Genomic DNA, 27018 nt, shown 5'->3' with positions numbered 1-27018 from the left:
TTATTTATTGTACTAATAGCGATAAATATTCACTATTTGTGTTATAAAAAATTGACAGGAAACTAGGAAAGTGCAGCTCCAGCCAACATCCATTAGGATGAGATGCCCATGTGTCCCAGGCATGGATTTTGTGACCTTGGCGACTAGAGGTTGCAAAAGCAATGCCAGGGGTCACAAGGGGCAAGCCAGGGATTGCAGCTGTGCCTCATGGTGACCCCTAGATGACATCCATGAGTGGGTTGTATATGGGAAACAAAAATATTGTGGGACCAAATATTGTGTCAAGAGTACTGAGGATAAAAATATTGTGAAAGTAAGTTTCTATAGGGAAGCAAAGTTTTACCATATATAACTCCACATCTATGTAACTTGAAGATATATATATCGTCAGGGTACAAAGATGAGGAGTTAAGGATAGTAAATCTATCCTTAGCTATTTGTACTTACCGTCTTTATATTTTGGTCCTCAATATTTTGTGACATGATATTCCGTCCACACAATATTTATGTTCCCGATATTCTGTCAGTGATCCCTCTAGGTGAGATCAGAGTGGGGATGGGGCATGATGGAGACACCTGGAGTTGAGACTGAAAGCGGTGCACGTTTTTCACAGTGACATGCTCAACCAATGTTTGGCCCCTTTGCAGAGGAGAAAGTGCAATCGCATTGGCCAATATTTCCTCCGTCATCCTACACTCCGTTATTCATTTCATATCCAACGCCCTCCCCCTTAAGGTAGACTAGATGGAACAAGCCCGTGCGGCTTGGAGGACTGAGAGCTCTGGAGACAGAATAATGGTCACATATCGGCCGACCGAAATTATGATTCTATAGAAAGTGAAGCAAGTACACAACTGTGGAAGTACAGATTGCATCAAAAGAAAGAAAAGCATCAGTTGATGGGTGGGGCGGGGCGCCAGCAAAGATTGCCGCACCAGGCGCCACCAACGCCAGTCCCAATGTCCCTGCATCATACACTCCTGGGTAACACTTACATGCACAACTATTGTAAAACAGCGTGTGACCAGCACGCTTCACTGTAAAAAGCTGGACTTGCAAAGAGCGTTGTAATCTACTAAAACTTGTATATTTCAGTCTAACAGACTTGCAGATTTGAACTCTGTGGACGGTGTATCTCTCACTGTTACCCTGTAATTTCTGTGAATTTCAGATTAATATAAATCAAGGTCAGGTGTGAAAATGTCGCTTCTACATAGACTGGAGCACCAGTGGTGCAGTTCATTGCAAGAGGATGGACACATTTCCTTTCGCGTTTCACTTAAGAAAGTAGTAAATTGCACTTAAACACACTTGGCTTTGTTAATAGCGCTGTAACGCAGATGTGCGAATTTTACTGTGATTAAAACAGGCTTGTCACTTCCAAGCAGTTCAGACTTGCAAGCAAGTGTTCCTGAAGCAGCCAGACCTCCCGGGCTCCCTGGAGACAAGAGTTTGTAAGTTTCAGCGGCGGGTGGGTGGTGCGGGAGGCAGGCAGGCCACTCCTGCCGCCGCTGCCAGGAAGGAACGCATCAGAGCCGGAGAGGGGGGAAGCTGCCTGCCAGGACTGGAGCCCAGCAGAGCGCAGACACCTCTGCAGCCGGCTCAGACATGGGACCCACTGGGAGATGGCTGGCACCGTGCGGCACCCCCTGCCCGGGGTCATGAGCGCTCTGCCCTGTTCCCTGCAATCGAGGCAGCAGAGACCGCGCCCGCTCAGAAGCTGCTATGTCGCCCTGGATTGCCTTGTCTCTGTACACCTGGCTGCAGCTGGCGCTGGGACAGAACCTACCTGAAGCAGGTGAGACGCCCCCACCCCTCCACTGTGCTTTGTTTGCAGCAGAGTGTTGTAAATGTATTATCAGGGGTTTGACAAGGCAAACATTGCTCAGGATGTGGTCCCTGCCGGTGTTTGATTTTCACATGTGTGCCACCACCCATGGAGTTGTTCGAAAGACCGCCGGGCACGTGATTAGAGGGTTCAGGAGAGGGGATGGGTTCAAAACAAGCACAGGGCGCTTAGCAGACACGGCTGCTAGAGGTCCGGGGATGTGGCGGCTCATTCGTGCTCTTCTGATACGGGAACCCCCGGGTCAGCGGTGCGGGGCATCACACGGAGGCTGCTGTGTGGAAAAATGCACGCGTGTTCACTAAAAAGCAGCCTATTGATAACACCTCAGAAACTTCACCTGCTGGAGTTTGAAAGTTCACAGAGGCGGGCGCCGACTTTGTCATGGAAACCAAGTGGCCCAACGGAGTGTGTGTGTGTTCTTGGAGAGGGGGGGGCGGATTTATACAAAGAATTCTTCTTTGATCCTAAAAGCCTACGTGGGATAGGCTTCACTTCCTCGTGAGCAAATATTAGCTTTACAATGGACGGGCAGATTACTGTACATGCCTTGCAAAGGAGTTAGTGCCAGAAAGGGGCGTCCATCCTACCTAAAGTGTGATGAGTAGGTTGCTTGAGGGAGATCACAAGTACTTGTGTCAATAGACGAAGACCGATTCTAGTCATCTTTTGTTCGAGGCAGCAGCAACGCGAGAAGTCCCTTCAAGTGAGTGAGGTACAGCAGTTCCCCCCCACCCAGAGCGAGAGCTGCCTCTGAGGTGGGCGACCTTCAGGAGGGGTGGGGCTGATAGTAGTATGCTTGGGACTGGGAGTCTTATTCTGAAACTTCCAGACTGCCCCCACCCTACTTCAGTCAGCTCCACCGTATCTCGGAGCCACAGGGCCCCGTTTGGAACAGGGGCGTAACGCAGGCCCCTCAGCACCCGTTGGGAGACCCTCAAGCTTTCAGGGGCCGGCATTCAGTCCAAGCCAAAGAACGTTTGTGAGATGAGATGTGAAGGCCTAAGGGGCGAGGGGTGGGGAGGGGGGGGGGGGGCGTTTTGAGTTATGCCACTGATTTGAAATCTGCAACACCGAGCAAGAATGCCAAGGTAGCTCAGTCGGTTAACGCACAGCGCTACGCTGAGCATAACATGACAACCCAATGGTAAGCATTCTGTCTTTCTATCTACCTATGCCAGCAAACAAGTAGTGTTCAGATACTAGCAGCATTTGTTGAGCGGCTCCAAGGGAATTACAACTTCATAGAAACCAATAATTATTATTAAATGAGAAGCAGGCCGAAAATATTGTTATATTAGCAATGAAAGCAAACCCAAGTCAGCAAATGATTTTTGTTCTGGGTACCTAATATCGTGATTAAGAAGTCACCCTCTTCCACGTCTCTCTTTAAACGTCTACTGTGCCAAAATATACCATGTGCCATCAGAAATACAGCAGATATCCATGCCATGCATAAACACGCTGCTCCTGTTTGTTTGTTTTTTAATGTAGCCCGGGATCATGTTAAAACATTTGGGTTTTTTTAAACGATAGGCATAAAAGCAGCTAGTAACTTTGTGACTCTGCCACCACCTGAAATTTCTAAATATATAGACAGGCTTGTCAATGAGAGAAACCTGTCATTTGCTTACTGCACTTGTTTAGTGATGTGATGTTATGTCATGTTACTAGTATTTGTATAACATATACCTGATATTGATATGGCCTCGCAGAGATGTGCGCTCACTCGAATGTGCGTCGTTCTTTTTGTAATTCATTCGTGTTTAGCATTTTGGTACAGTAGCTCACAATGTTCATTATTTCCCCTCTAAGCGCTCTGCTGCTCCCAATCAGTACAAACAACATAACATTGCTGTCCACTGCCATCGTACGGGCAGGGCGGGGTGCTGACGCCTTTTTTAAAAGTGCGTCACAGCGCCTCGCCCTCATAACTGTCTTCGGAGATGCCAACACCCTCTCACTGGAGGAATCCCAGTTCTAGAATTTCTCCAAATCTTAAGTATAAGAGGACAGTCTGCAGCTACCTCATGGGCGCCCTGCCTTGTTTACATAGTTGCTTAAATGTTGTTGACAGATAAGGGCCGGAAGCCATTGTCGGTCAGCCAAATTGTATGCGTGTTGCAAAATTGCAGCCCTGTGAGGTCTTCAGTTCTGTCTTTAACTTGACATGATGATTTTATTATATACATTGACCAAACCTTACGTACTCGAGATAGGCGGGAGCTCAAATGCAGTAGTGCATTTATTTTCTCTGGGTTTGTCTAGTTGACTCTTTTATTTCACAGCCCTGTGTGTTGTTGCATGCAGGCGCCAGTGTTTGTGTGCACATGGTACAATGTTTATGTGGCATTTTCTACCAAAGTTAGGCTTTTTAATAGCGCTGCACGCAATAGGTGTCGCAGTTGTCAGTACCAAATACTGATGTTATCATCCTCAGAAGGATAAACGGTTGAGGATGCCATTGACAGCAACAAGCACTTTATTCACAGAGCTATAATGCCCTTCGAACACTGAAGCACAGGAGTAGAGTTGGTATCTATAGATATAAGCATATGTCCCTCATAAAAGCAGACCACACAGGTTGTAAATCAATTGTAAATAAACTGCGGCCAATATTTCCCGAAAAACGATAACAGAGTCACGTGCTACTTATATTATCGGAATGGGCCGACTGAAGGGGTTTAAAGTTTGTGGGTGCTTTCAAGCATGCAGGTCATTGATTGTCCTCTTTTTACGGCCTGAGTTTATTTACGACTGCGTTGCAGCGAGTGTGGGAGGTCGCCAACGTTGGAATCCTTTTGATAGCTCTGAGTGCTGTCGACCTTGACATGTCCTGTGGTTCCACACGGGGCTGTCTTTCTCTGCACATGGCCTTTTGGAAGTCGTGATTCTAAAATGCTGTCCCGTGTGGTCTGACAGACAAAACCTGCACCGAAAAGGAAACTACAAGCCCCATTGTCCAGAAGAAGGTGGGTCGCGCATCACCTCTGCTGGGTTTGAAGTGATTGCTCTTCACCATTTCTGAGTGGCTGGCATGTTAGTGGTCGTGTCGTGTGACTCAGGGAAACAGAGGAGCTTCAGTGAGAAATCTGTCATTGCCCACCTCATGGTAATGTTTGGTAGAGGATAATCTTGGTATTGTGGGTTCAAATGCTGTCAGAAAATAAAACAGGTGCTGACACGTGCAAGATCAGGTTAGTTCTGGGATAACCTGTGCTGGATGCAGCCTGGAGGTTCCCATGCCCACCATTTCTATTTCTTCACTCAAGCGGTGCAGAAGAATGGGCATTGTACTCCCATGGTGGTGCTGTCCTCTGATGTGGCCAGAGAAGTGAATAATAGACCCGGCTTCAGAGGGGCCTTGTCCCTCCGCCCTAAGTGGGAGAGGTACATGGAATTATGGTGTTAATTCAGGCAGGGCGGGCCTCTACAGAATCTCACAGTTTTGTATATAAATCTGCAGAATACACAGGGTCCCGAATTTTACCCAATCCTAGCAAAAACACTGATCTGTTCCTGAGCCATGACTGCCACAACACTTAAGGTAATCCATGATGGCCATGCAATCCCTTTTTATATTTCACAATTTACTTTTTCATGCATTCCCTAAGAGTTTTTGCTTTCTCCAGAAGTTGTGCTTCTGTATTTTTCTTGCAACAAATGAATCTTATAAAGTGCATGCTGTGATCCGATTCACCTCCAGGTTTTTGAGTGAGTTAAGGAGGTGGTGGTGTGTGTTTATCGCAGAGCATGAATGAGAGTTCTGGAGTTTAGGCTGAAGGCAGCACAAATTTGCTACAGTGCCTGTTAGTGGATCATAAAGTTGTTCAGGTCATGTTCACCTCCAAACCTTGCCCCCTCTGCAGAGCACACAAAGGGATCGTTACATATGTGCCAATTGCAACACTGTGGTAAATTGTATGACGCAGATGCACTGCTATTGAAATATTGACTACTAAAAGAAAATAAATGAAGTGGTTACAGGTGAATGGGTGGACTTTGTGGGGGGGTGCGAAGTAGAGGTGATGAAAAGAAGTACATGCAGTAGGACATAGTAAAAACACGGTGCCGAAGAGATGTGAGTTATGCTGAGGAACAATTTCAGAACAATGTGGGGTGAAAGGGCATAACCGTCTTACAAAGTGGAAGACTGCAGTGGAAATTGGTTTAGAGGAGAGAGTTATTCAGACACTTCAAAGATCACCTACCACTTCCAGAGACGTAGTAATGTTTAATTAACAAACTCTTATTTTCCACTGAAACATTTTAAATTCTAATAATTCACAAGAAAATAATTGCATTTACTCATTTATTTGATACTGCTAACAAGCAAAGTCAGAGTTCGGACTTGTTTTAGGCATATGTCCCGTGCTGTGTTTTATATCTGGATGCAATAACAGATAACACACAGAGAGGCATCCACACACTGTTCAGTGGGTAAGTTGTGTAATGAACCAGATTTTAGTTTACAAGTTTCAAGCCACACCTATTATTACGTAGGTTGAGCCTATTGGAAAGTATTTCCAGCTACCCTTCTTTGACCACGCCCCCTTTAGAGATCCCACCAACTTAAAGCACTGACTGTGGATCACCCTATTCACTTGAAAACCCCAGCCTCATTTGGTATCTCAAGACTGCCTAACTTTCATCATACTTATGGCCATGCTCACCGTCCTCACCCCTACTTATCGCCTTTCTTCACCACCCTCCTTAACCCTCCACTATATTGTTCTCGGACCCACATTTTCCATCTGTAATGCTTTTCTTCTCTCTTGATCCCATCTTCTGCTGAAGTTTCACTCTAGCATTTGTGATGGCAACATTCAAATCCTGTTATTGTTTCCACCATTTAACCTCACTCCACAAAATACTAATTCTACTTATCTGACATGTGCTGACTTTAGAAATCCTCTCGTCCCCCAATCACAAAAATGATGTATATTGCTCTGCTGTCTCTCATAATGATTGACCATACTGTGGACTATCCTACGCTTCTCCACTGCCCAGAACTGTGGAGTAATCATTAACCCTTCACTCTGCTTTGTAAACAACCTTCCATATATTGCAGATCTCTGCTAATTCAGATTCAAACTGATACATTCACTTCCATCTGCCCTAATTTCATCTACGATGTATATTAACTTTAAAAGGCCCTTTACATCAAGTTTTTTATGGGCTCCAATTTTATGTACTTTTTAATAGTGGATCACATGAATACTATAATACACACCCTTTCCATCAAAATAAAGCAACTATCAGGACCGTTTCTCACCTTAAAATAGTCCACCATCACTACAACTATTACCAGTGCTACTAACAGTACCACTTTTACTACATCTACTATTGCTAGTAGAACTGCTTTCCCATCATTACCAGTGCTACCACCTATAATACTATTACCAACATCAGATATACTAAAACAATTACTAGCACCAATGCAACATCAACTGCTACTACACACACCAAATAAAATCTGTTGGACCTGGCCCTTTCTGCAGGGTCAACCCATATTTTTTTGCTTTCATCTGCCTTCTTTTGCTGAGCTTGTTAGTGTTGGCTTTAAGGACTATGCACTTTTATTTTAACCACTTACCAGTAGTGAAATGCTTGAGCTGGAAACCTAAAACATAGTGAAATTCGCCTACACTGGTTAGCACATTTAATTTTCTTGGAGGCCTGTAGTATATGGCACTACATAAACCCAGGGAATGTAAATTAAATGCGACTAGTGGGCTGCAGCACTCATTGTGCGACCCTCTAAGGTAGCCCTTTAAAACATGTCTTTATCCCATCTCTGCAGCCTGTGTGTGCATTTTTAAACTACCATTGCGGCTTGGCAAAATAAATCATTTGCTAGGCTTAACCCTTCCTTTTTAGGTTTCACCTACAGCGTGCATGCATTGTCAATGTAAGCTGTTGTAATAAAAATAAAAATGGGCTTAGATCCCACCCATTACTTATCGATACATACAATTGGTTTACTTCCACTTCACTCTGGTTTCCCTGGCCATGGCTTCAACATCGTGATAGCTGCTCATCTCCTCCTGCAGTCTTCTCCAGGCTTCTCTCCATGCCATGGATCATGGATCTAGCACAGCTGCCTGTTTGCGGCCAGTGCCTTTCCATTGGCTGTTTGCTGCTCCAGATACTTAAAAAAAAACTTTTGAACATGCACTGTTACAGAGTGCAAGGCACAGTAAGGTCTCTCCCCACACCGCTGTCTGTTTTCCCCCACTCCCCTGCCACTACCGCGCCTGCTGTCTATTTACCCACCAGTTCCCCCGCTATCTGTTTCCACCCCACTCCCTCCATTTTATCCTCATCCCCATCTGTTTTCCCCCACGCCTGCCTGTTTTCCCCCACCCCCATCTGTTTGGCCTCCTACCCCATGCTGTCCGTTTTGCCCACCCACCCCCCTACTCTCCATTTTCTTTCCACCCACCCTCTTCCTTTCTTGTGTTGATGAAGTCCCCCCAAAACTGATTTTACACATATTGCAAAGCAGAATAAGCTACTGTGCAACATGTCTTAAAAAGAAAAAAATACTATGAAGTGGGCAACGCTGGCTGCACCATAGCTCTTTTTTTAAAAATGTAAGCTATGTTTGCACTGCTGTATGTCTAAAAAATGTCAAACCCAATAGATATCACAAAGGCAAAACCTATTGGCTTTATCAATTTTTGTTAATATTTATAAGTCAACAATCCTATAAGCCACAATTTGTCAGAAGACATGTAGCTTGTCATTTGACCTCTGTCTTTGAAGCATCAAATTTGAAAGATGAACACAGAATTAAAGGCATCCTTATTTAGTGCTCAAACATTCACGACCAACCAAAAAGTGGCTGGTTGCCCCCAGTGGGTTGCTACCCACAGTTTGAGAAATACTGGTATAAAGTAGCATCATCTGACATGAATAATGTGTACCCACTGGGTGTAGTGATATTTTTATAAGCCATATTTCAGATATGATGTTTATATCCTGATGATGATATTCTGGTACCATACCTTAGCAGACATTGACTAAATGAAATCTTCCCATTTCCAAACTTGAAAATGGTTTGTTAATTTACTCATCCACGATAGGAACAGGAACAGATCACCGCTGGATTTGGTTCTGACTTAAGGGAAGAACTTTCTCCACAAGAAAACAGGTTTTCTTTAGTGGAGAAGACAGAGAAAAATATATGGTTTTGCACATTTGACTCCCCTTCACACTGTAAAGTTGTATGATACGTACAATGCTGGACATGGGAATAGACAGCCTTAAAAAAGTAGCATAATAGGTGCATTAGAATGCATAGAGGCCTGCATCTGGTGTCCCTTTCACATCTGCTTTGTAGCACCTATTTTGAGAATATGGTTTGTGACCGCAATTGGAGTCACAAACCATTGATACACTCCTCTCCAAATCGCAGATGGGTGGGGAATTTCCCCTTTCACTGCCCTTCCTATTTGCGGTTCAGATAGGGTTGCAAAAGCCCTTTGACTAACTTTTCTTACTTTTAAAAGGTATTTTGTAAATAGGGAAAATGTATTCTGTGGTTGCAAACCCTGTGAATTTGTGAATCACGGATTTGCGACCGCAAACTACATTTTGCACATCATGCCCCTAAAGTCTTGTCCACTTTGATAGCACCAAAACATTGTTGTGGCAACTACGCCCTTTGAGTGACAGCCATCCTTTTAAGAGTTTGCGGTGCAGTGACTTCCCTTATCGAAAACATCATGCAGTAGGACACCTCACAAATTATTTTTTTATAAAAAAGTTTTTACCACACAATAAGCCTTTTTACCCACAGTCTGGTGCTGCTAAATAAAGCTAATGGAATTGCTACGGATTTCACCAGAAACCAAATGTAAGAGCTGCCCTTTATCAAGGGAGCTTACAAGCCGAAAAGATGAATGTTTTACCTCTGCATCTATGGGCTGCATAACTCCCTAAGGACATGAATGTCATCTTACTCATGGCTTCTGGTAAGCCAAAAAGGCTGTGGCTGCTGCCAAGAGCATGGACTCTCATTTTCTTTTCTTTCATCCTTGGCAAAGGTGAGAGAGGTGAAGGGTCTGGTTTCAGTGCAGAACAAGAAAACTAGCACTCAAGTAATGCTTTAGTACCAATCTGTAGATACGGAGCACATCATCTGAATACTTCATTGAATGTTGCCACAGTTTGAGAAAATAACCTGGCTTAGTGGAGGTGCTTCCCTACTTTGGAGTAAGGTGATGTAGTGACTGCACAAAGTTATTCCGGAATAGAGTTAGATTGCCCTATTCTGGATCCTGTACTGTAATAGTCTCGAAAACAGGTTGAAGCTCAAGAGCAGTGTTCAAACCTTCACAGTAGTGTAAAACCTGCCTTTCATTGGTACTTGTTCTTCTGGGTTGTATTAATCCCGGTGGAGAAGAGGGTATAGAAGAACCTGGCTGGGGTGAAGAACCCTGAGGACTCAGAAGCCTTCAAACCCATGCTGCAAAAATCAGTATTTGTAAGTAGTTTAAACAGAGTCAAATCTATGGCACCATCCTTGTCCCGAGATATACTGCCACCAGAGACACAGGCATTTGCACCATGATACCACTGAAGCCAGGAAGCCATCAACTCAAAGGTGCCACTGGATCCAATGACCCTTTTTGAGTTATGATGCCACAATCTCATATAACCTGTGGCTGGGGCGAAGGGAGTCAGGGGGCCATCAAACCATTGGCACTATCTAAGCCATGGAACCATTTTAGCTACGGCACCATTGAAACCTGGAAGCTATTTGATCTATGGTACCATCACATCCTGGAAGCAATAATGGGTGTTGGGTGATTGGATTTACAGATCCTTTTGAGTTATAATAACAATGGAAAGAAAAAGCCATTTATTATAATCCACCATTGGCGCCAGGGGACTATGAAACCTATGGCTTAAATCTAGGGAGCCATATAGCTACAGCACCAGACAAGACAGGGAGCTGCTAGAACCTTGGCGTAATTATAATACAGGAGCCATTTGAGCTACAGTTCTGATTAATCCAGCAGGACATTTGAGCTATGATGCCATTTTAGCCAAGGGCAGAATCAGTGCTAACGCTGCAATGGTGGCCAAGAGTACCAATAAAGCTTGGTTGTCACTGCAGTCAGGCAAACCAGGGAGTCATTGTAGAGAGGGCACCATTGGAGACAGAATGCTGTCTAAGCTACTGCACTGTTGCAGACATGCTGTCAGTAGTTACACTGTCAACATCAGAACAATGGCACTCCTAAGGTATGCTGTTATGGCAGGCCAAGGTACAATCAGAGACATTCTTACCATAGAAGCTATGGTGTGACATGATCAAGTAGAGCCCATAAAAACGGGGCGCCACCAAAGAGTAGGTCAGTGTTCTAACCCCCTCAAAATTAAATCTGCTTCCCTGGATTCGGACATTTAAAGAACATACAATTAGCAAGTATGGTGTGTATCCATCACCTTGGAAAAGGTGTCTACAAACTGCCGACTTTCCTATAGGTAGGTTCAATTCTAGCTACTAGTGAAAGCCCAGAATTTGCAAAACCACAAACATTCATATTGAAAGCGTGAAAGGTGCGAGCCAGGGGACCAAAATCCAGCCAATGCTTGTTTTTAACAGTCACTATTCCATTGCTCCTCAGTGCTCCGCAGGTGTTTGCAAAAATGGATAAATATGTTTTTTCTGGCATTCTTCCCCTAATTGCATCTGCCAGAAGTCCGGGATGGACGCCAGGTTTTGCGGGGGCGCTCGTTGACGACTTCGGAAACACCAGCGGACGCCAAATGACTTCCCGCTATTGTTCATTGAAGTGGATTCAAAAATACCGTTTTATTTCATAATCTGTGCCGGTTGTGTTTTTTTCTTCCACTTGGGAATATATCACCTGGGCAAGACTGAAAGTGTGGATGCAGGGGGAATAATACTGTCAATCCGTAATACCAGTGTTTCCGGGCTCCAAACGGAGGCCTTATGGGGTCAAACCCGAACCACAGGAGGCACGAGCGCGTCCTGAATAACTCAGAACTCCATCATAGGCCCCAAAGGCTCTAACCACAGGCTTCACCAATAGTACAGATAATGCAGACCACAACCTCTGTCCTCAGGACGCATCTGCATAACTCAGACCTCCACCAGAGGAATCAAGGGTACGTGGACCACTCAGACCCCCAAAACATAGGTCTCAGCAATAATCAGATAACTTAGACCACATTCAGAGTCCTCGGGGCCATGTGGTGCACTCAAAACCACCCGCGTGAGGACTTTTTGAATAGCTGAGTTCTGCATGCCCACAGACTTTCTAGATGATTCAGATCCATGTCACAGATCTCAGGAGTGTTGGAATTACTAAAACACACATCTGTGTTTTTTCCCTGCACTGCGATTAAAAAGCCACATGTTTGTAAAGAAAAGAAATCGTATCAAGAGCACTTCCTGGTTGGTGGTAGAGTCCTGAGCATGAATACCTTAAGTTGTGTCCCCCAGTAGTTTCCCACGGCCCCTTCATGTAGTCACCTGAATTTTCCTCCCTCACCTCCATATTGCGATTGTGTTTGTTTATCCGGTTTTAGCGTGAATGGGTGTTTTATTGGCGCTGTGGTCCCTTTCCGATCAGAAGGCTCTTAGGAGCTGTGCTGCTCTTGCTCAATCACTGAAGCAGGACTAACCCCACATCCTTAGAAAGTGCGCCACACGCAGGGGCGCCATCAACCCCAAAGCACTGTATCAGCTTGAAGTCGGGATCCACTGGACAGTTCTGTGTAGCATGAAACATTTAATTTGTTTATGCTTCTAGTCGGAAAAAAGCTCACAAATAACAATCCCGTGCAATGGAAGGGAGTGTGGATTCAGAGAGGAGAAAGTGAGTAGGGGAATGGAGAGAGGATGAATGAATGAATTCAGAGATTGGTGAATGGAGAGCAAAATGGAGGGATGGATGTAGAAAAGGAAGGGTGGCGAAAGGTGAATGGAAAAGAAGATGAAGAGGTGCATGGAGAAAAGGGTCGTGGGGAGAAGCATGCATGGAGAGTACGGTGAATTTATGGATAAAATAACTGCTGGAAAGAATTAAGGTTAGATGCGTGGATGAGGGAGAGAAATAAGGAAGGATGGATGGATGTAGAGAGAGATGGATGGATGGATGGCAAAAGTAAGACTGAATGAAAGGATGGAAAATGAAAAAATAATGAGAAGGAAGGATAATTAGAACGATGGAGCGAAGGAAGGATAGATGGAAAAGGCAGATGGAGGGATGGAAAAAGTACAGAAAGGGTAAAGAGGAGGACGTACAAAAGTCCAAAAGAAGGATGGAGGAAAAGAAGCAAGGAGATTTAACGATTTCATAATTCCCTCGGTGGGAGCAACCTCTCGAACAACTGCCGGGTTTGCTTGTCTCACCCACTCGCCCAGAGCATGGTTCAAAGTGGGGGGTATTTTATTTTTCTGGCTCCTGTCTTTGCCACAGGAGCAGCCCCGTCCAGCTTCACATCAGCATACTTGCTAGCTCTACTGATTTAGGAGGTGGGATACTGTTTCTTTGGCAGACCAGCAGCCTGCAGATGCACCTAGTGCTTTTAGCGAAGCTTGAAAATGGATCCTTAAAAGGTGACAACCAGCTCCATGAGCCGGAAAAAGTAACAAGTCTCTGAAGCAGACTCTATATGCTTTGTGGCTGCTACTGGAGGTTGGTGCTGATAGAGGGCTGTGTATAAGGTCATTCACATGGCCATAATATTTATGTCTCATGACGTCATATGGGTCGAAAGTCACATTACCCTCCTCTCTTTTCTGAGTCACACAGCATATTAATGGATTCCTATGTCGTTATCATGTTACAGTTCTCTGTGATGTGATTGCCAGCATAGCTATGATTATACTTATTAGTTGTTTTGAAACTGAAAATCGTACATCCCTTAGGTCGGAGAAAGTATGCGATTGTACAAAACATTTTCTGTATAGCGGAGTAACTCATTTTATTACATCTGCAGAAAGATCGTTTCCTATTGGCTGATTGACCTTCCATAGATGGAGTGCTGGCCACACAAGGGAGGCAAAAATGGTGCGCGTGAAAACCCAGTTCGGCTGGAGTAAAGTCAGTGGAGGGCCAGGTACCTGATCAAAAATGTCTCCGACACTGGCCTTCGATGTTCCGCATGACTTTCCTTGGGATTAAAGATTAAAGTGAGGAATGTGGGCGTGGAACCTCAGTGCGCTCGCTGTAGCGCAGTGGAGTGGGACAGCCTATGGAAGGTCACGTGCGGGTACAAGGGTGAGGAGTGGAGCCTTGCACAGTGCACCCACGTAGAGTAACTTGTAGTGAAGTTCAGGGAGTTCGCTAAAAGCCTCCACCTCCAGATTGTTGGCAATGCTGGGGCAGAGTCAGTGAACTGTCTGTTCATACCACAGCAACCAGAAACTAGATCGCTCCAAACTACTTATTGGCCTCCAGTAAATAACACATGTCGCGCACCAGGGTGGGAAATAAAGTCAGCTAATGCTCCCTTGTGTCCTTTGAAATGTCTTTTTTGAGGAATACACACATTGCTATCGATGAAACTTAAGGTGTCCTCTTATCGTGGTCTCAAAACAGGCATCGGCGGTCCTACCCAAATTATAAAACACCACTTTTGGTGATTTAAGAGCAAACTCAGCAACCAAAAGTGACTCAGCCCTAAAGCCCAGCATCCACCTGAAACACTACGAGTGGCCCGCCGATGTGTTAATTGTGTTTCATTTTTAGGTGATTAAACAAATGAAGCAGTTAAATCAGTTTAATGCTACCACAGTCTGTTCATGAGCATTGGACCGAGATTTAATCAATATGGTCCACAAAATTGACATGAAAAGATCATACAAGAGCTGAATACAAAAAAGATGGGGTTAAGACCTTGCACTTCCCTAGCACTGATGAGATCTCAGGCTGGGAGGCCGGAGTTCCACATTCAACTCCTCTAGCGCCCAGAAACCTGACCCGTGGCATGTTATATGACGTATACCAGTCGGTTGTACAAATTATACATTAATGCATATTATTGAGTAGGATAACTTCTTCACATGAATTAAATAAGTGGTTTGACTGCGCTTGTTCATAGGCTTCATCAGATTTGCATACAGCATTGCAATTGACTCCCAGAGAGACTGGGGCAATTACACAGAATAAGGAAACGCTATAAAAAGACAATTGAGACTAGGCAAGCAGCCATACAGGATAAGACAGGGAGTGAACTTTGCACTGCTAGAATATCTAAAGTTCAGTACAATTTTCGGAAAGTTATCAATGCTTCCTATTTTAATTCTGACAACGCTACTATCCCGTCGCTATTGGATTCTGTTGTTACATGGTTAAGCTGGGTCGCTCATTTCAACAACATTTCAAACAATATTTGTGGGTCTAATTTAACATCAGTTCAGCCTGTTATTGGGGAAAGGACAGTAGGCTCATCTTCAATATCTACAAGGTCAATAAAGTAATAGATATTAGTCTATTTTCCTTGAATTGTGCCCCCCTCCCCCCGGGCCCAATGGATTTATTTATGTAGCTCTTTGAAGCCTAATTTTTACTAATGTATCCAGCAATCGATTTTACCCAAAATGTGCCACAGACTATTATGGAGCTAACAGAGAATGTTCAAATAGCCTGAAATTAATTGGTCAGAGCAGTTTGAGAAAACTGCATTCTTGATCCATTCTTTTTTATATTTTATACAAATGGATTGGAGAAACACCTAATTGACCTCATGCGGGATGCTCCAAAAAATGGTGATCAAGATATGCCTGTCCTCTTTTATGCAGACAACCCTGCTTTCATGTAGAGGACAGTGATCAGATTACAGAGATTACTGGGGGCCTATGTGAAGATTATGAAGGGCCTCAGTCTACTAACTCATTTTACTAAGACTCATGTTTAGACCAAGAGAATTTAGATTTAGATCTCCGCGGATGGAATACTCTGTCCACCATATAATGATCACCATCTGATATAATGGGATCATAATACGGCAGACAGGATATCTGTCAAGTTTGTGACTGAGTATTCTCCTCTGCCCAGAAGGATTCTAATTTTGTGGGGTCAGAGGTCCAGTACTTATACCCATTCCTGTCTTTGAAGAAGGCAAACCTCAAAAAGAAGTCTTTGTTGTGCACAAGGCCCTGCCTTTCCTGCCCTGGCCCCAGACATTCCAGGGGGCTGGAGACTGCTTTGTGTAAGGACAGGCACAGCCTTATTCAGGTGCAAGTGTCAGCTCCTCCCACCACTTTAGCTCAGGAAGGCCCATCAGGATATGCAGGGCACACCTCAGCTCCCTTTGTGTGACTGTCTAGAGTGCATTTACAAACAGCCCAACGGTCAGACGTGTATTCCACAGCCAGGCAGAGACACAGAATGGTTATGCAAGAAAATGGTCACTTTCTAAAAGTGCCATTTTCAAACTTACAATTTAAAAACCAACTTCACCAAGAGATGTATTTTTAAATTGTGAGTTCAGAGACTCCCACACTCCATATCTGTGTCTGCTCCCAATGGGAAATTACACCCAAAAGATATTTCAGGGCAATCCCATGTTACTCTACGGGAGAGAGAGTCCTTACAATAGTGAAAAACGAATTTAGCAGTATTACACTATCAGGACATGTAAAACACACCAGTACATATCTTACCAATTAAATACACTGCAACCTGCCCCTGGGGCTACATTGGGCATACCTTAGTTGTGACTTACATGTAGTAAAAGGGAAGGTTTGATCTTGGCAAATGGGTGTACTATCAGGTCAAAATGGCAGTTTAAAACTGCACACACAGACACTACAGTGGCAGGTCTGAGACATGTTTACAGGGCTACTCATGTGGGTGGCACAATCAGTGCGGCGGGCTCACTAGTAACATTTGCTTTAGAGGCCCTGGGGACACATGGTGCCCTGTACTAGGGACTTACTAGTAAATCAAATATGCCAATCGTGGATAAACCAATCACCAATGCCATTTAGATAGAGAGCACTTGCACTTTAGCACTGGTCTGAAGTGGTAAAGTGCCCAGAGTTCTTAAGCCAGCAAAAGCTAAATTCAGCACAGGATTAAAAACAGGAGGTCAGAAGCAAGAAGACAGGGGAAACCACACCAAGAGCTGACAGGTCTAACAATCATGAAAATCTGAGTCTCAAATATTTGGCTGATCATCTTCTCATAGCCCTCTTTTTGTGATTCATGATTTTAAGTAATGCTGTCACCAACTTTAATTGGAAAATGATTCAGGATTGTTTGAAGTTTGATGGTATAAGTAAAATTCCATAATTGATTTGTATTAGAAAACTTTGTGCTGAATTAGGCTGACTGCATCTCTTTACACAGATGATTATTTAAACCAAAGATAAATATTGGGTAAAAGATTAACTGGATTCAGTTTTTACCCTAGAAAAAGAATGACAAGATTTATGTAATACTCAAGTTGGGTCTAATTTTTAGAAAAGGGTAGACATGGGATGGGACCTTACTTGACCCTGATTACTTTACCCTTTTCTCAATGGATGCTAACTAAATTTAAGTTGGTTGCAATACATTAACTTTTATGCTTTCCTCTAGGTAAGCCTAAACTCAATGATACTAATCCTTGCCCATGTGACAAATTGTCAATTCAAACATCCATGCACTTTTTATGCCTTCCAAAAGTTTTATAATTCCATTTGATTGAGATATTTTGTTCTTCTGTTGAGAACATGTGCTTATCCAAGGTGAAGACTACATTTCTTTATTTACAACTTCTAGATTGGCCTATTATTAGTTGTACAATAAGTCAGTGGTTTAGCTGTTGGTTGTTGGCCTTGGCCGCCCTCATGGCAGAGTCATACCCTAAACTTTTGCCTTTACCCTCCTATTTTTTTAATCCATTTCTGATGGCTTTTTGGACTCGCTTTACCCCCTGCTAAGCAGTACTTGTACTGTCTGATTTACACATGGCAAAAATGACTTTCACCCAATTGCCACATTTAAGTTACTTGTAAGTCCACAGTAACGGGGAACTACATGTACCCACAGCCTGTACCTTAAATGTTACTATTGGGCCTGAAGCACTGATTGTGCCATCCACCTAAGCGGGCCTTTAAACATGTCTCAGGCCTGCCATTGCAGCCTGTGTGTTCAGTTTTAAAATGCCATTTCGACCTTGCAGAATAAACCTTTTGCCAGACCTTAACCTTTCTTTCTAATACAAATAAGTCACCCCCAGAGTTGGCCCAAAACAGCCCGTAGGGCAGGGTGCAGTGTATTTATAAAGTTGTACACACACTTTTAACTTTACATTTCCTGATAGTGAAAAACTCTCAAATTCGGTTGTGACTTGGTCATGCTCAATCATAGCAAACTAGCATACTGGGAAAAGATCCTAAACAAACTAACCTTGATCCTGGGTCAGACTCTACCTTCCTCCCCACTCATGGTTTCCTTTGGAGTAGATGACAGGGTTGGGGGCTCCCGCACAGTTAGAGCTCTACTGAGCACTGCCCTGATGATCACTAAATACAAAGTGGGGGCAGATTGGAGGGCTTCAGTCCCTCCTGCGATCTCACAGTGGAGGCACGGAGTCGACTGGTGTGAACAAATGGAATGCTCAATATATATCAAGGGAATACCCACAAAAACACACCAAAATCTGGTCCAGATGGGTGGAAGGTTAAACAAGCCGCACTTATTACCAAATTGTCTACAGTTGGGGTATACGGCACACTTATGGTAAGGTCAATCGCTGGCCGCATGTCTGTCTTAGTGGAAATGTACAGGAGGAAGTGACTTGGGTATGTGCACTTAGTGGCTGTACATGTGACTTGTTATCTTCTGTGCAAAACAATAAAATTGATTGTAAAAAAAAAACCGTTTTTCACTACTGCAAGGCCTGCCTCTTCAATAGAATAACATTGGGTTACCTTATTACATTCAATAATTGATAACTTTCAATTGGGAGAAAGTATGGAGGTTGAGTTTAGTCTCTAAAGAATTGTAATACTAAACCCCCTTTGATGATAGAGTTGAATCTTTAGTCACAATTCTGAAAATGCCATTCATAGAAAGTTGGAATTGTCTTGTCCTAAGTATTTGGTGACTGCAGCCTGTATCCTAGGTCGCATGACTAAGTGTGACTAAGTTGGTCTTTGTGAATTTCTCTGGGACAATGAAACAAAAGAGGAATTCAGGGTAGGCCAGCTCTGTCAGAATGAGTGGGAGAAGCTGTCACCTACCACACTTGCATATCACAGAGACTCTGCCTCAGAACACTCACAAATGGTTTCATGATAGTCTTTTGTCTCCCTAGACAAGCTGGGGCCAGGGCAGGGAGGTTGGAAATTCCAGATTCCGCTGTGCAAGAAAGACTTTAGAAGCTTCTCCCATTTCAAAGTGGGCACCAGATGTAAATAGTGGACTCTAAGATCCAACTTTTCAGTACACTTCTGGAACTGTGGGAAACTCAGAAGAAGGACTGCTTTGCTGCCCCGCTGCCTGAATGAGAAGGACTGGACCTGCATTTTGAACCAAGGACCACCAGAGTTACTCCAAGGGCTAGTGGTCAGCCTCCTAATCAGAACTTCAGGATCAGAAAAGGCTTCAACTATCTCGACCCCTCCACCTGGACTCTGCCTGCAGTGAGTCCTAACCCCCCCCAAGTGGTGCCCCTCAAGTACTGGACCCCTGGAAATAGGGCTAAGGGTGCTCTGTCTTCGTAGCTGTGGTCTCTACCAGAAGCAGTGTAGTGTGGTACAAACCTGATGTACCTCTCTGCAGTGCGACACAATCTTGATACAAGCCCACATCGCAGCCCCCACCATTCACCGCTGCCATTCCTAGGCAAGGACCTCACAGCTCCTCAGAACTGCCTCTGTGCAAAGCATCCTCAATGCGGATCTTGCATCACTCGTTGGGACTGCAGATGCATGACACAATGCTGCAAGACCTAGATTTAAGCTTCGTTTTTCAGCAGGACTACCTTAGTTCCTTTATTCGACCCACTCTCCATTGCAGTCTGCCTGAACTTGTGACTTTATCCCGGTCTGCCGCAACCAGATAACCATATTTGGCATATTTGTGTTTTTAAGCACTATATTTTACCCAAACTTTTAAAATTGCCTATCTTCAGTTCTGCTGAATGGATTTATGGTGTTCTGGTGTGAAATTATTTATTAGAGTTTACTCTATTTTTTTAACTTGATGTGGTATTTTTCTTGTGTTCTGTTTTCACTTTGTTACTGCTTGTGTTCTGCATAAATACATTACACATTGCCTAAAGTTAAGTCTGATTGCTTTTGTGTCAAGCTACCAGAGGCTTAAGCACAGGTTAATTTGGGATTTGCTTGTGTTTCACCCCGGCAAGAATTATGGTTGCTGTTTGAGTATGGTTTCACCCTGCTTCAAGGTAATCCGATTACCTACACTGCTGCTAAACAAAATAATTTATTAACTGCAGATAAAGGTTACTTGCGTTTTTATTGCAGTTTTGGTTTTATGGTTATGTTGAATTAACTGAGTAAACTTTTAATTGAGTTTTTCGTTTTTTGGTGTATAGTTTCCCCCTTGCAATGAAGAATAATGTGGAGACCACACCATATTACCCTTAACACACAGTTTTACCAGCACAATTTCCTCCAGGTAGTACCTGACCAAAATTGAAGATACAAAAAACCCAGGGCATTAGGAAATTTGCACAAAACGAGCCTTTTAAAATAGGTGCAAAAAACGTGTGTGCCCAATTTTTAAAATTTTGTGCAGGACTCAGATTAAGGTGCATTGTATTAGCAGTAGAGACAAACACGGCCGTTGGGAATGCCTAAACAACACTCTTGCCCTTGCCGCCAAGCCGTGTTTGTTGAAACTTGGCATGTCCTTGGTTAAAAGCATTTTGGTTGCCCTAGATGGTAGAAGGTTGTGGGGCGTTCAGGAGTATGGAAACAGCCTGGAGTGTTGAGCAGGGTTTTGAGCAGTACCTAAGCTTGGGTGTTCCACAAGGGTCCACGATGTACATGCAGCCCGAATGCAGGTAGTTGTCAAGTATATACCTAGATATTGTTATAAACGAATTGACATAGTGGTGCGTATCATGTTACTGATAGACAAACAGAAGTACGACAAATATTAGCCTTCCAATAATTTCTAGTATATCCACTAGTGCCAATGTCGACCACCCTGCAGCCTTTTAGTTCCATTTTATACGAGATACAGTATGATCTTCTAGCGCTTAATTCGTACTTGGGAGAAAAGCAGTATTTTTATTGCTTTTCTGAATTTCAGATGGATGGTGATCGTTCTTATTTTCTTGGGTAGGGTATTACAAAGTTTGCAGGTTTGTTCAAAGTACGATCTTCCGTCCATACTGATTTTCCCTAAAGAAGGATGGTTAGTAGCTGTGCCATTCTCAACTCCAGGTTTCTCCTTTAGGTGTAAAGTTCGAATTTTGTTCCCGGATCCGTCGGTCTAGTACTGTGAATTGGCCTGCTTGTGATGCAGATAACTTTGAAGGATATTATTCTTGCAGCAGGTAAGCAATGTAGTGCATTCAGAGCATGGTAATTTGGCTGTGTCTGTACAGACTAAGGGGCATATTTATGAAAGGTGGCGCTGCACACAGTGCAGCGCCACTTTTCTTGCACCCTTTACCGCCTCTCTACCGCCACCATGTGTGTGCCATATTTAAAATACAGTGCACCATGGCGCAGGGTAGGAAGCAGTAGCGTCATTTTTTATGAAGCGATTGATGTACTCTGCAGGGGTAGCGCCAACATTTTGGCTCTACTCCTGCAGAATACATAGGGGTCCATTGTAAACAATGGTGTGCCCCCTTTAAATGCCTACTCTGAGCAGGCATTAAAAGTGCCAAAAAAAGAATGCAAGTAAATCTGTTACATTTCCTTGTGCCATTTTTTTCGTCCCCCTAACGGGGATGCCCCCTTTGCATACAGTATGCCTGGCGCAGGCATAATGTTGCGCAAAAGGTTACAAAGTGGCGCAATGCATTAATTGCTCCACTATGTATATGTGGCGGGGGAATTTTGGCCATCTAAAGAAACATTAGCGTCAAAAATATGACGCTAGTGTTGGTAGATGGCACCCGGAGCTCTTAAATATGCCCTTTAGTACTTGTATGGCAGCAGCATTCTGGATTTGTTGAGGTTTTTTGAGTTGTTTTGCCAAGTCAAGTGTAGGTTGCATTGGCATAGTCTAAGTGTAACAGAATTACGGCTGTCAATGGTTGGACCCTGTGTATGTATTTTAGGCATGGAAAATGTGTTGCAGTGTTCTCATAAAGTTAAAGGCACTTTTTGTGACCATAATGAACTGTTTTTTATTTGAGCGTTAGAAGCCACGATCGCTCATAAGCTGTTTACTTCAGTGGTGTTGTGAAAGATCCATCTCGGATCTCCACAGCAAAATGATGGTCTGTAATAAGATATAGGAAGTGCAGATTACTATCTTTGTGATTCCCTCCACTTAAGTTGAAGATCAATTAATGTTATTCTTCGATATAACATGATAAGTATCCCAGGCTGAATGGCATTAAATTGGGAGACATTCCCAGTAAAGATTCCTGCTTTGTGTACTGTCATTGGGTCCTCTTTGTTAGGTTTTGCATTTATTAAAGGGAGTAGTGGTGTACATTTATTAACTTACTACTTACTAGTAACTACTAGTTACTAACTTACTTCTGTATAAGGAACAGATTTGAAAGTGAACACTGCTAGAACAGCAGCAGTTTACAACATCACTTCTGGAAATTCTGGTGGAAATTCTGAAATACTGCTGGAAATCTGCTTATATTAAACCACGGTGGTCTAAGTGGGGGTCATGATTGGAACCAAAGGCATTTGAAAAGTTTTAAGAAGACGAAATCTGTATTTTAAAGTTACACTAATTGGATTTACAGGGTTGACTACTTCCTGCAGGAGATATGTCCTCCCCCTATGCTCTGCAGATATGAAACCGAGGCAAATAGGTAAAAAGAGGCTTAAGCAAAAGTGAAAGGTCGGGTTTGATATCTGGCAAATGTCCCCAAAAATGCTACATTAAGAAAACCTGAAATTGTTTGTAGGCTTAAAACATTAACTCAGTATAGGCACTAGCATGAAATGTTGAAACTATTTTTAAAAAGCTTGAAAAATGTCTAGGTACAGGTAACTAAAGGTGCTCATGTCCTGAAAGTTTGACATCAAATTAGGGTCAATTATTTTAAAAAAGTGAGAAGAATGCCTACGCCAACTCTCTGGAGCATATGATGGTGCCCTAGCTTCAAGCATGCATTATACTGTAGATGCTGATCTTCCATTGATTGGAATCTTTGAGAAATTAACCAGATTAATGAAAACAGCCAAAGTTCTAGTACTCAACAATTGGAACCGCTTGCCAGTAACTAGATATCCAAAATGGTGGGCAGTAGTATTAAAGCACATATGTGCCACTTTCCTGCAAACAGGAATCATACAGGACCCCAAAAGCGGATCTATATTATATTATTCACCATGTCCAAAAAGGGATCTTCACAAAGAGGAGGATCTATATCTGTTCCTATGTTCAAGAGTCTATTAACTGTGGGCTTTTCCACTGCCGAGTCCCAGCAGCAAAGTGGTGCTTAAGGCGCTCCAAGTTTGTCTACTGTATTGACCTAACTAATAGAATATGCTCTATAGCTGGATATGTCAAGTACCTAGTAGCATTGTGCTGAATTCTTAGGGAAGAAGGCCCTAAATAAAACAATCCCCCTTATTTCTGTCCATTAAGCCTTTGAATATCGAACATTCTTTGCGAGCTGCAATCCAAATATTCTATAAATATATCTGACAATCAGTATTTTACTCTCAAGTAGGGATACTGGGTTTCACACTGACACCCCTTCTATTTAGTGTGTACCTACAGATGAAGACACAGCATTTGGCAAGTGCGCACTACATTCGCTACACAGCAATCCACCACAAATGATAACATTTTCTCTACTAGCATTGTTATGGCAGATGACATTGCACTGTTGGCCCACAGGCTATTAGAGATGCAACATAGCCTTGATGCTCTTGCAATGAATTCCAGTGAAAATGATTTGACTATCAAACTATTTTAAAGAAGGTACGCTTTTTGGTACTCTTCCAAACTGCATGGGTGAAAGGCCTCTGTTAAGAATTAGCTATTGATGAATGCAATTTGATGAAAGATTCACTTCCCAAAAACATTTGACTCAGATGAAGGCCCCTGTGAACTTGGTTATCTGCGGGCTCAATAGTTTGAATAAGAGTTGCAGGGGGCTATCTCTGCTGCAACTAAAACATGCCTGTCAAGCAGAACTCTTACGAATTCTAACATATCGAGACCGAACCGAATCTCACTCAGGATTCTGGTGGGGTCCTTTTGTGGGAAGGAGACTTTGGAGATCAAAAATGGCCACCCATCCAAGCTAATAACATTAAACTGGATGTGGCGTTTGCAAATGCCTGGCTATTCAGACTGCTTTTGTGAATATCCATCAACGAAGGATCCAATTTGACCTCTTAATTGAAACATGCAATTGAGGTGTTTAGAGGCTCTGGATATATGTGATGAAGCAATAAAAGATAGTTAAATGCACAAAATTGGTTTATCAGATACAGTAGCTTAAATGATTATGGCCCTCATCCTGACCTTGGCGGGCGGCGGAGGCCGCCCGCCAAAGTCCCGCCGTCAGGTTACCGTTCCGCGGTCGAAAGACCGCGGCGGTAATTCTGACATTCCCGCTGGGCTGGCGGGCGGCCGCCTTCAGGCCGCCCGCCAGCCCAGCGGGAAAGAGGCTTCCACGATGAAGCCGGCTCGGAATCGAGCCGGCGGAGTGGAAGCTGTGCGACGGGTGCAGTTGCACCCGTCGCGTATTTCACTGTCTGCGCAGCAGACGGTGAAATACATTTAGGGGCCCTTCTTACGGGGGCCCCTGCAGTGCCCATGCCAGTGGCCCCCAGGGGCCCCGTGACCCCCCCTACCGCCATCCGGTTCCCGGCGGGCGGACCGCCGGGAACTGGATGGCGGTAGGGGGGGGTCGGAATCCCCTCGGCGGCGCAGCAAGCTGCGCCGCCTTGGAGGATTCCAAGGGGCAGCGGAAAACCGGCGGGAGCCCGCCGGTTTTCCTGCACTGACCGCGGCCAAAGCGCCGCGGTCAGAATGCCCTGCGGGGCACCGCCGGTCTGTCGGCGGTGCTCCCGCCGACCCTGGCCCCGGCGGTCTAAGACCGCCGGGGTTAGAATCACCCCCTATGTATTGTAACATGTACTATATATTTATTAATTCATTTTGTCACTAAATGTCATTCCATGTAGTTTGTAAGGTTCAGTGATAACTATAATGAAATAAATACAGGTTTTGATTTTGATCTTTCAAAGAGAAACACATTTTGGAAGCTATCGCCCATGTTGCAGTGCCTGGGTGGGATTTGAGCTATATGTCTATATATATTTCCTAAGTATACAGCGATCAAAGGCACACCTAATTATACGAAGACATAGCAAAATTCAGAAATGTTTTAGTTAGGAAGCGGACATCAGGGCTTCCTGTCATTGTTTGAATCACAGGCCATTGGGCTTATAAGAAAATTGGAGTTTTCCCAAAAAGCTTTGGCCTAAGCAGGGTGGGCAGAACTGCGGCAGAGTTTGTCACAGTGACAGTCAATTCAATGCACATGGCCTGCGTCTGCACTAGAAGTATTAATCTTAAAAACAGTTTTAAGTAATTGGCAAAGTGGACAATTACCATGGGTCCCCACCTTCTAGTTGTCTCTGACAAAATGACCATTGTGTGCATAAAATGCAGATTCTTCTACGATTTAATAGCTGGACATGATAGGCCTGCCCAACATTAGCCCTCACGCTCTTATGCAGTTTGTGAAAATAGCATTAACAAAATATATTTCTGTGAATGTCTTTCTCCTTATTTCACCTCACCTCTACTACTTCAACTCTTTCTTTTTACTTTACCTCTCTACCTACCTATCTCAGCATCTCTAAGCCCCGCCCCCTTGCTGTCTGTCTCTGGCTCACCTCTGCCTACCTTACCTCTCTCTCAATCCACCTGTACCTTCCCCTCAGCACGATACACCTTCTTGGCCACTCTGTACTCTTATCTTAACTGCCTCTCTACTGCTCACGTCTCTCTGCCCTTAACTGCTCTGTTTCCATCTCACATCCAAGCATCTCTCCTCTTTATACTTCACCTCTCTTTAAAACATACCCTCTTGCCTCACCTATCTTGCTGTCCCTACATACCATCTATACCTTGCATCTTTCTACCGCACTCATCCCTCTCTCTCACCACTCTCTATTTGACTTCTCCCTCTTTTTCTTATCTCACATCTCTCTCACTGACTCAATCCTCTCTACCCCACCTGCCTTTCTCACGATCTAACCTCTCAATGTACCACGTCTCAACCTTCCTTCTCTGACTGTTTCCTCCACTGAAGCTTTCTCACTACATTTGTTGCCACCTCTCTTTCCCTATCACTGCCTCTTTTTATCAGTCATTGCCTTTTCTTTCTCTCACATCTTTCTATGCCTCATTCCATATTTAAACTCACCCTTTCTGCCATACGTTTCTCTCTGTACTTATCTCTCTTTATTCATCTATCTCACTGCTCTGTTTATGACTACCACATAACTCTCTCTCACTAACTCACCCTCTCTTTCGCGCTTCTACATCTTCATCATCCTCACCTCTGTCCCTGCCTAGTAATTGCTATCTGCTTCACCTCCTTTCTCTCCACACCTCATCTCTTTTTCCATCGTTCACCTCTCTCTCTAAAATTATTTCTGTCTTATCCTTATACTTGCGTGACCCACCTTTCTGTATCTCTTGTTATCGAGCTCTTCTTTCTATCGTAACAGCTCTTCTACCTTGCATCTGTCTTTACTCTTCTCAGATCTTCACATTTCAACTTTTGCACCTATACCTATTGGTGCGTCGGACCTTATTAGTTTATTGCAGTACGTTGATAAGGGGACGCGTGTATGAGGTCGATGAACCTTTGGACTTGTTTAAGATGTTCACACCCTCAAGTCTGCACATGCCATGAATAACAACAAACAATCAATGAAAATCTTTAGAGACAGTAAATTTCACACACCATGACACATTTGGTCACGAATAGCCACACCTTTAGAATCAATTAGAAAGTTTATTTCCCTAAATCAGCAATGCTAGTA

General features: G+C 43.8%; 1 protein-coding gene across 2 annotated transcripts in view; it reads left to right on the top strand.

Moving 5' to 3' along the window:
• Positions 1-1517: 1517 nt before the first annotated feature.
• Positions 1518-27018, top strand: part of VWA1 (von Willebrand factor A domain containing 1) — a 285476-nt gene continuing 259975 nt past the window's right edge. Inside the window, exon 1 of one of the 2 annotated variants that reach the window (XM_069241052.1) lies at positions 1518-1799. In XM_069241052.1, coding sequence (XP_069097153.1) covers positions 1727-1799 — 73 coding nt within the window. In that variant the 5' untranslated portion in view covers positions 1518-1726. The remainder of the gene's footprint in view (positions 1800-27018) is intronic. The other variant, XM_069241053.1, reaches the window with a different exon arrangement.

This window comes from Pleurodeles waltl, chromosome 6 (assembly GCF_031143425.1).
Source record: "Pleurodeles waltl isolate 20211129_DDA chromosome 6, aPleWal1.hap1.20221129, whole genome shotgun sequence".
NCBI classification, from domain to species: domain Eukaryota; kingdom Metazoa; phylum Chordata; class Amphibia; order Caudata; family Salamandridae; genus Pleurodeles; species Pleurodeles waltl.
This window is presented reverse-complemented; position numbering and strand designations above follow the sequence as displayed.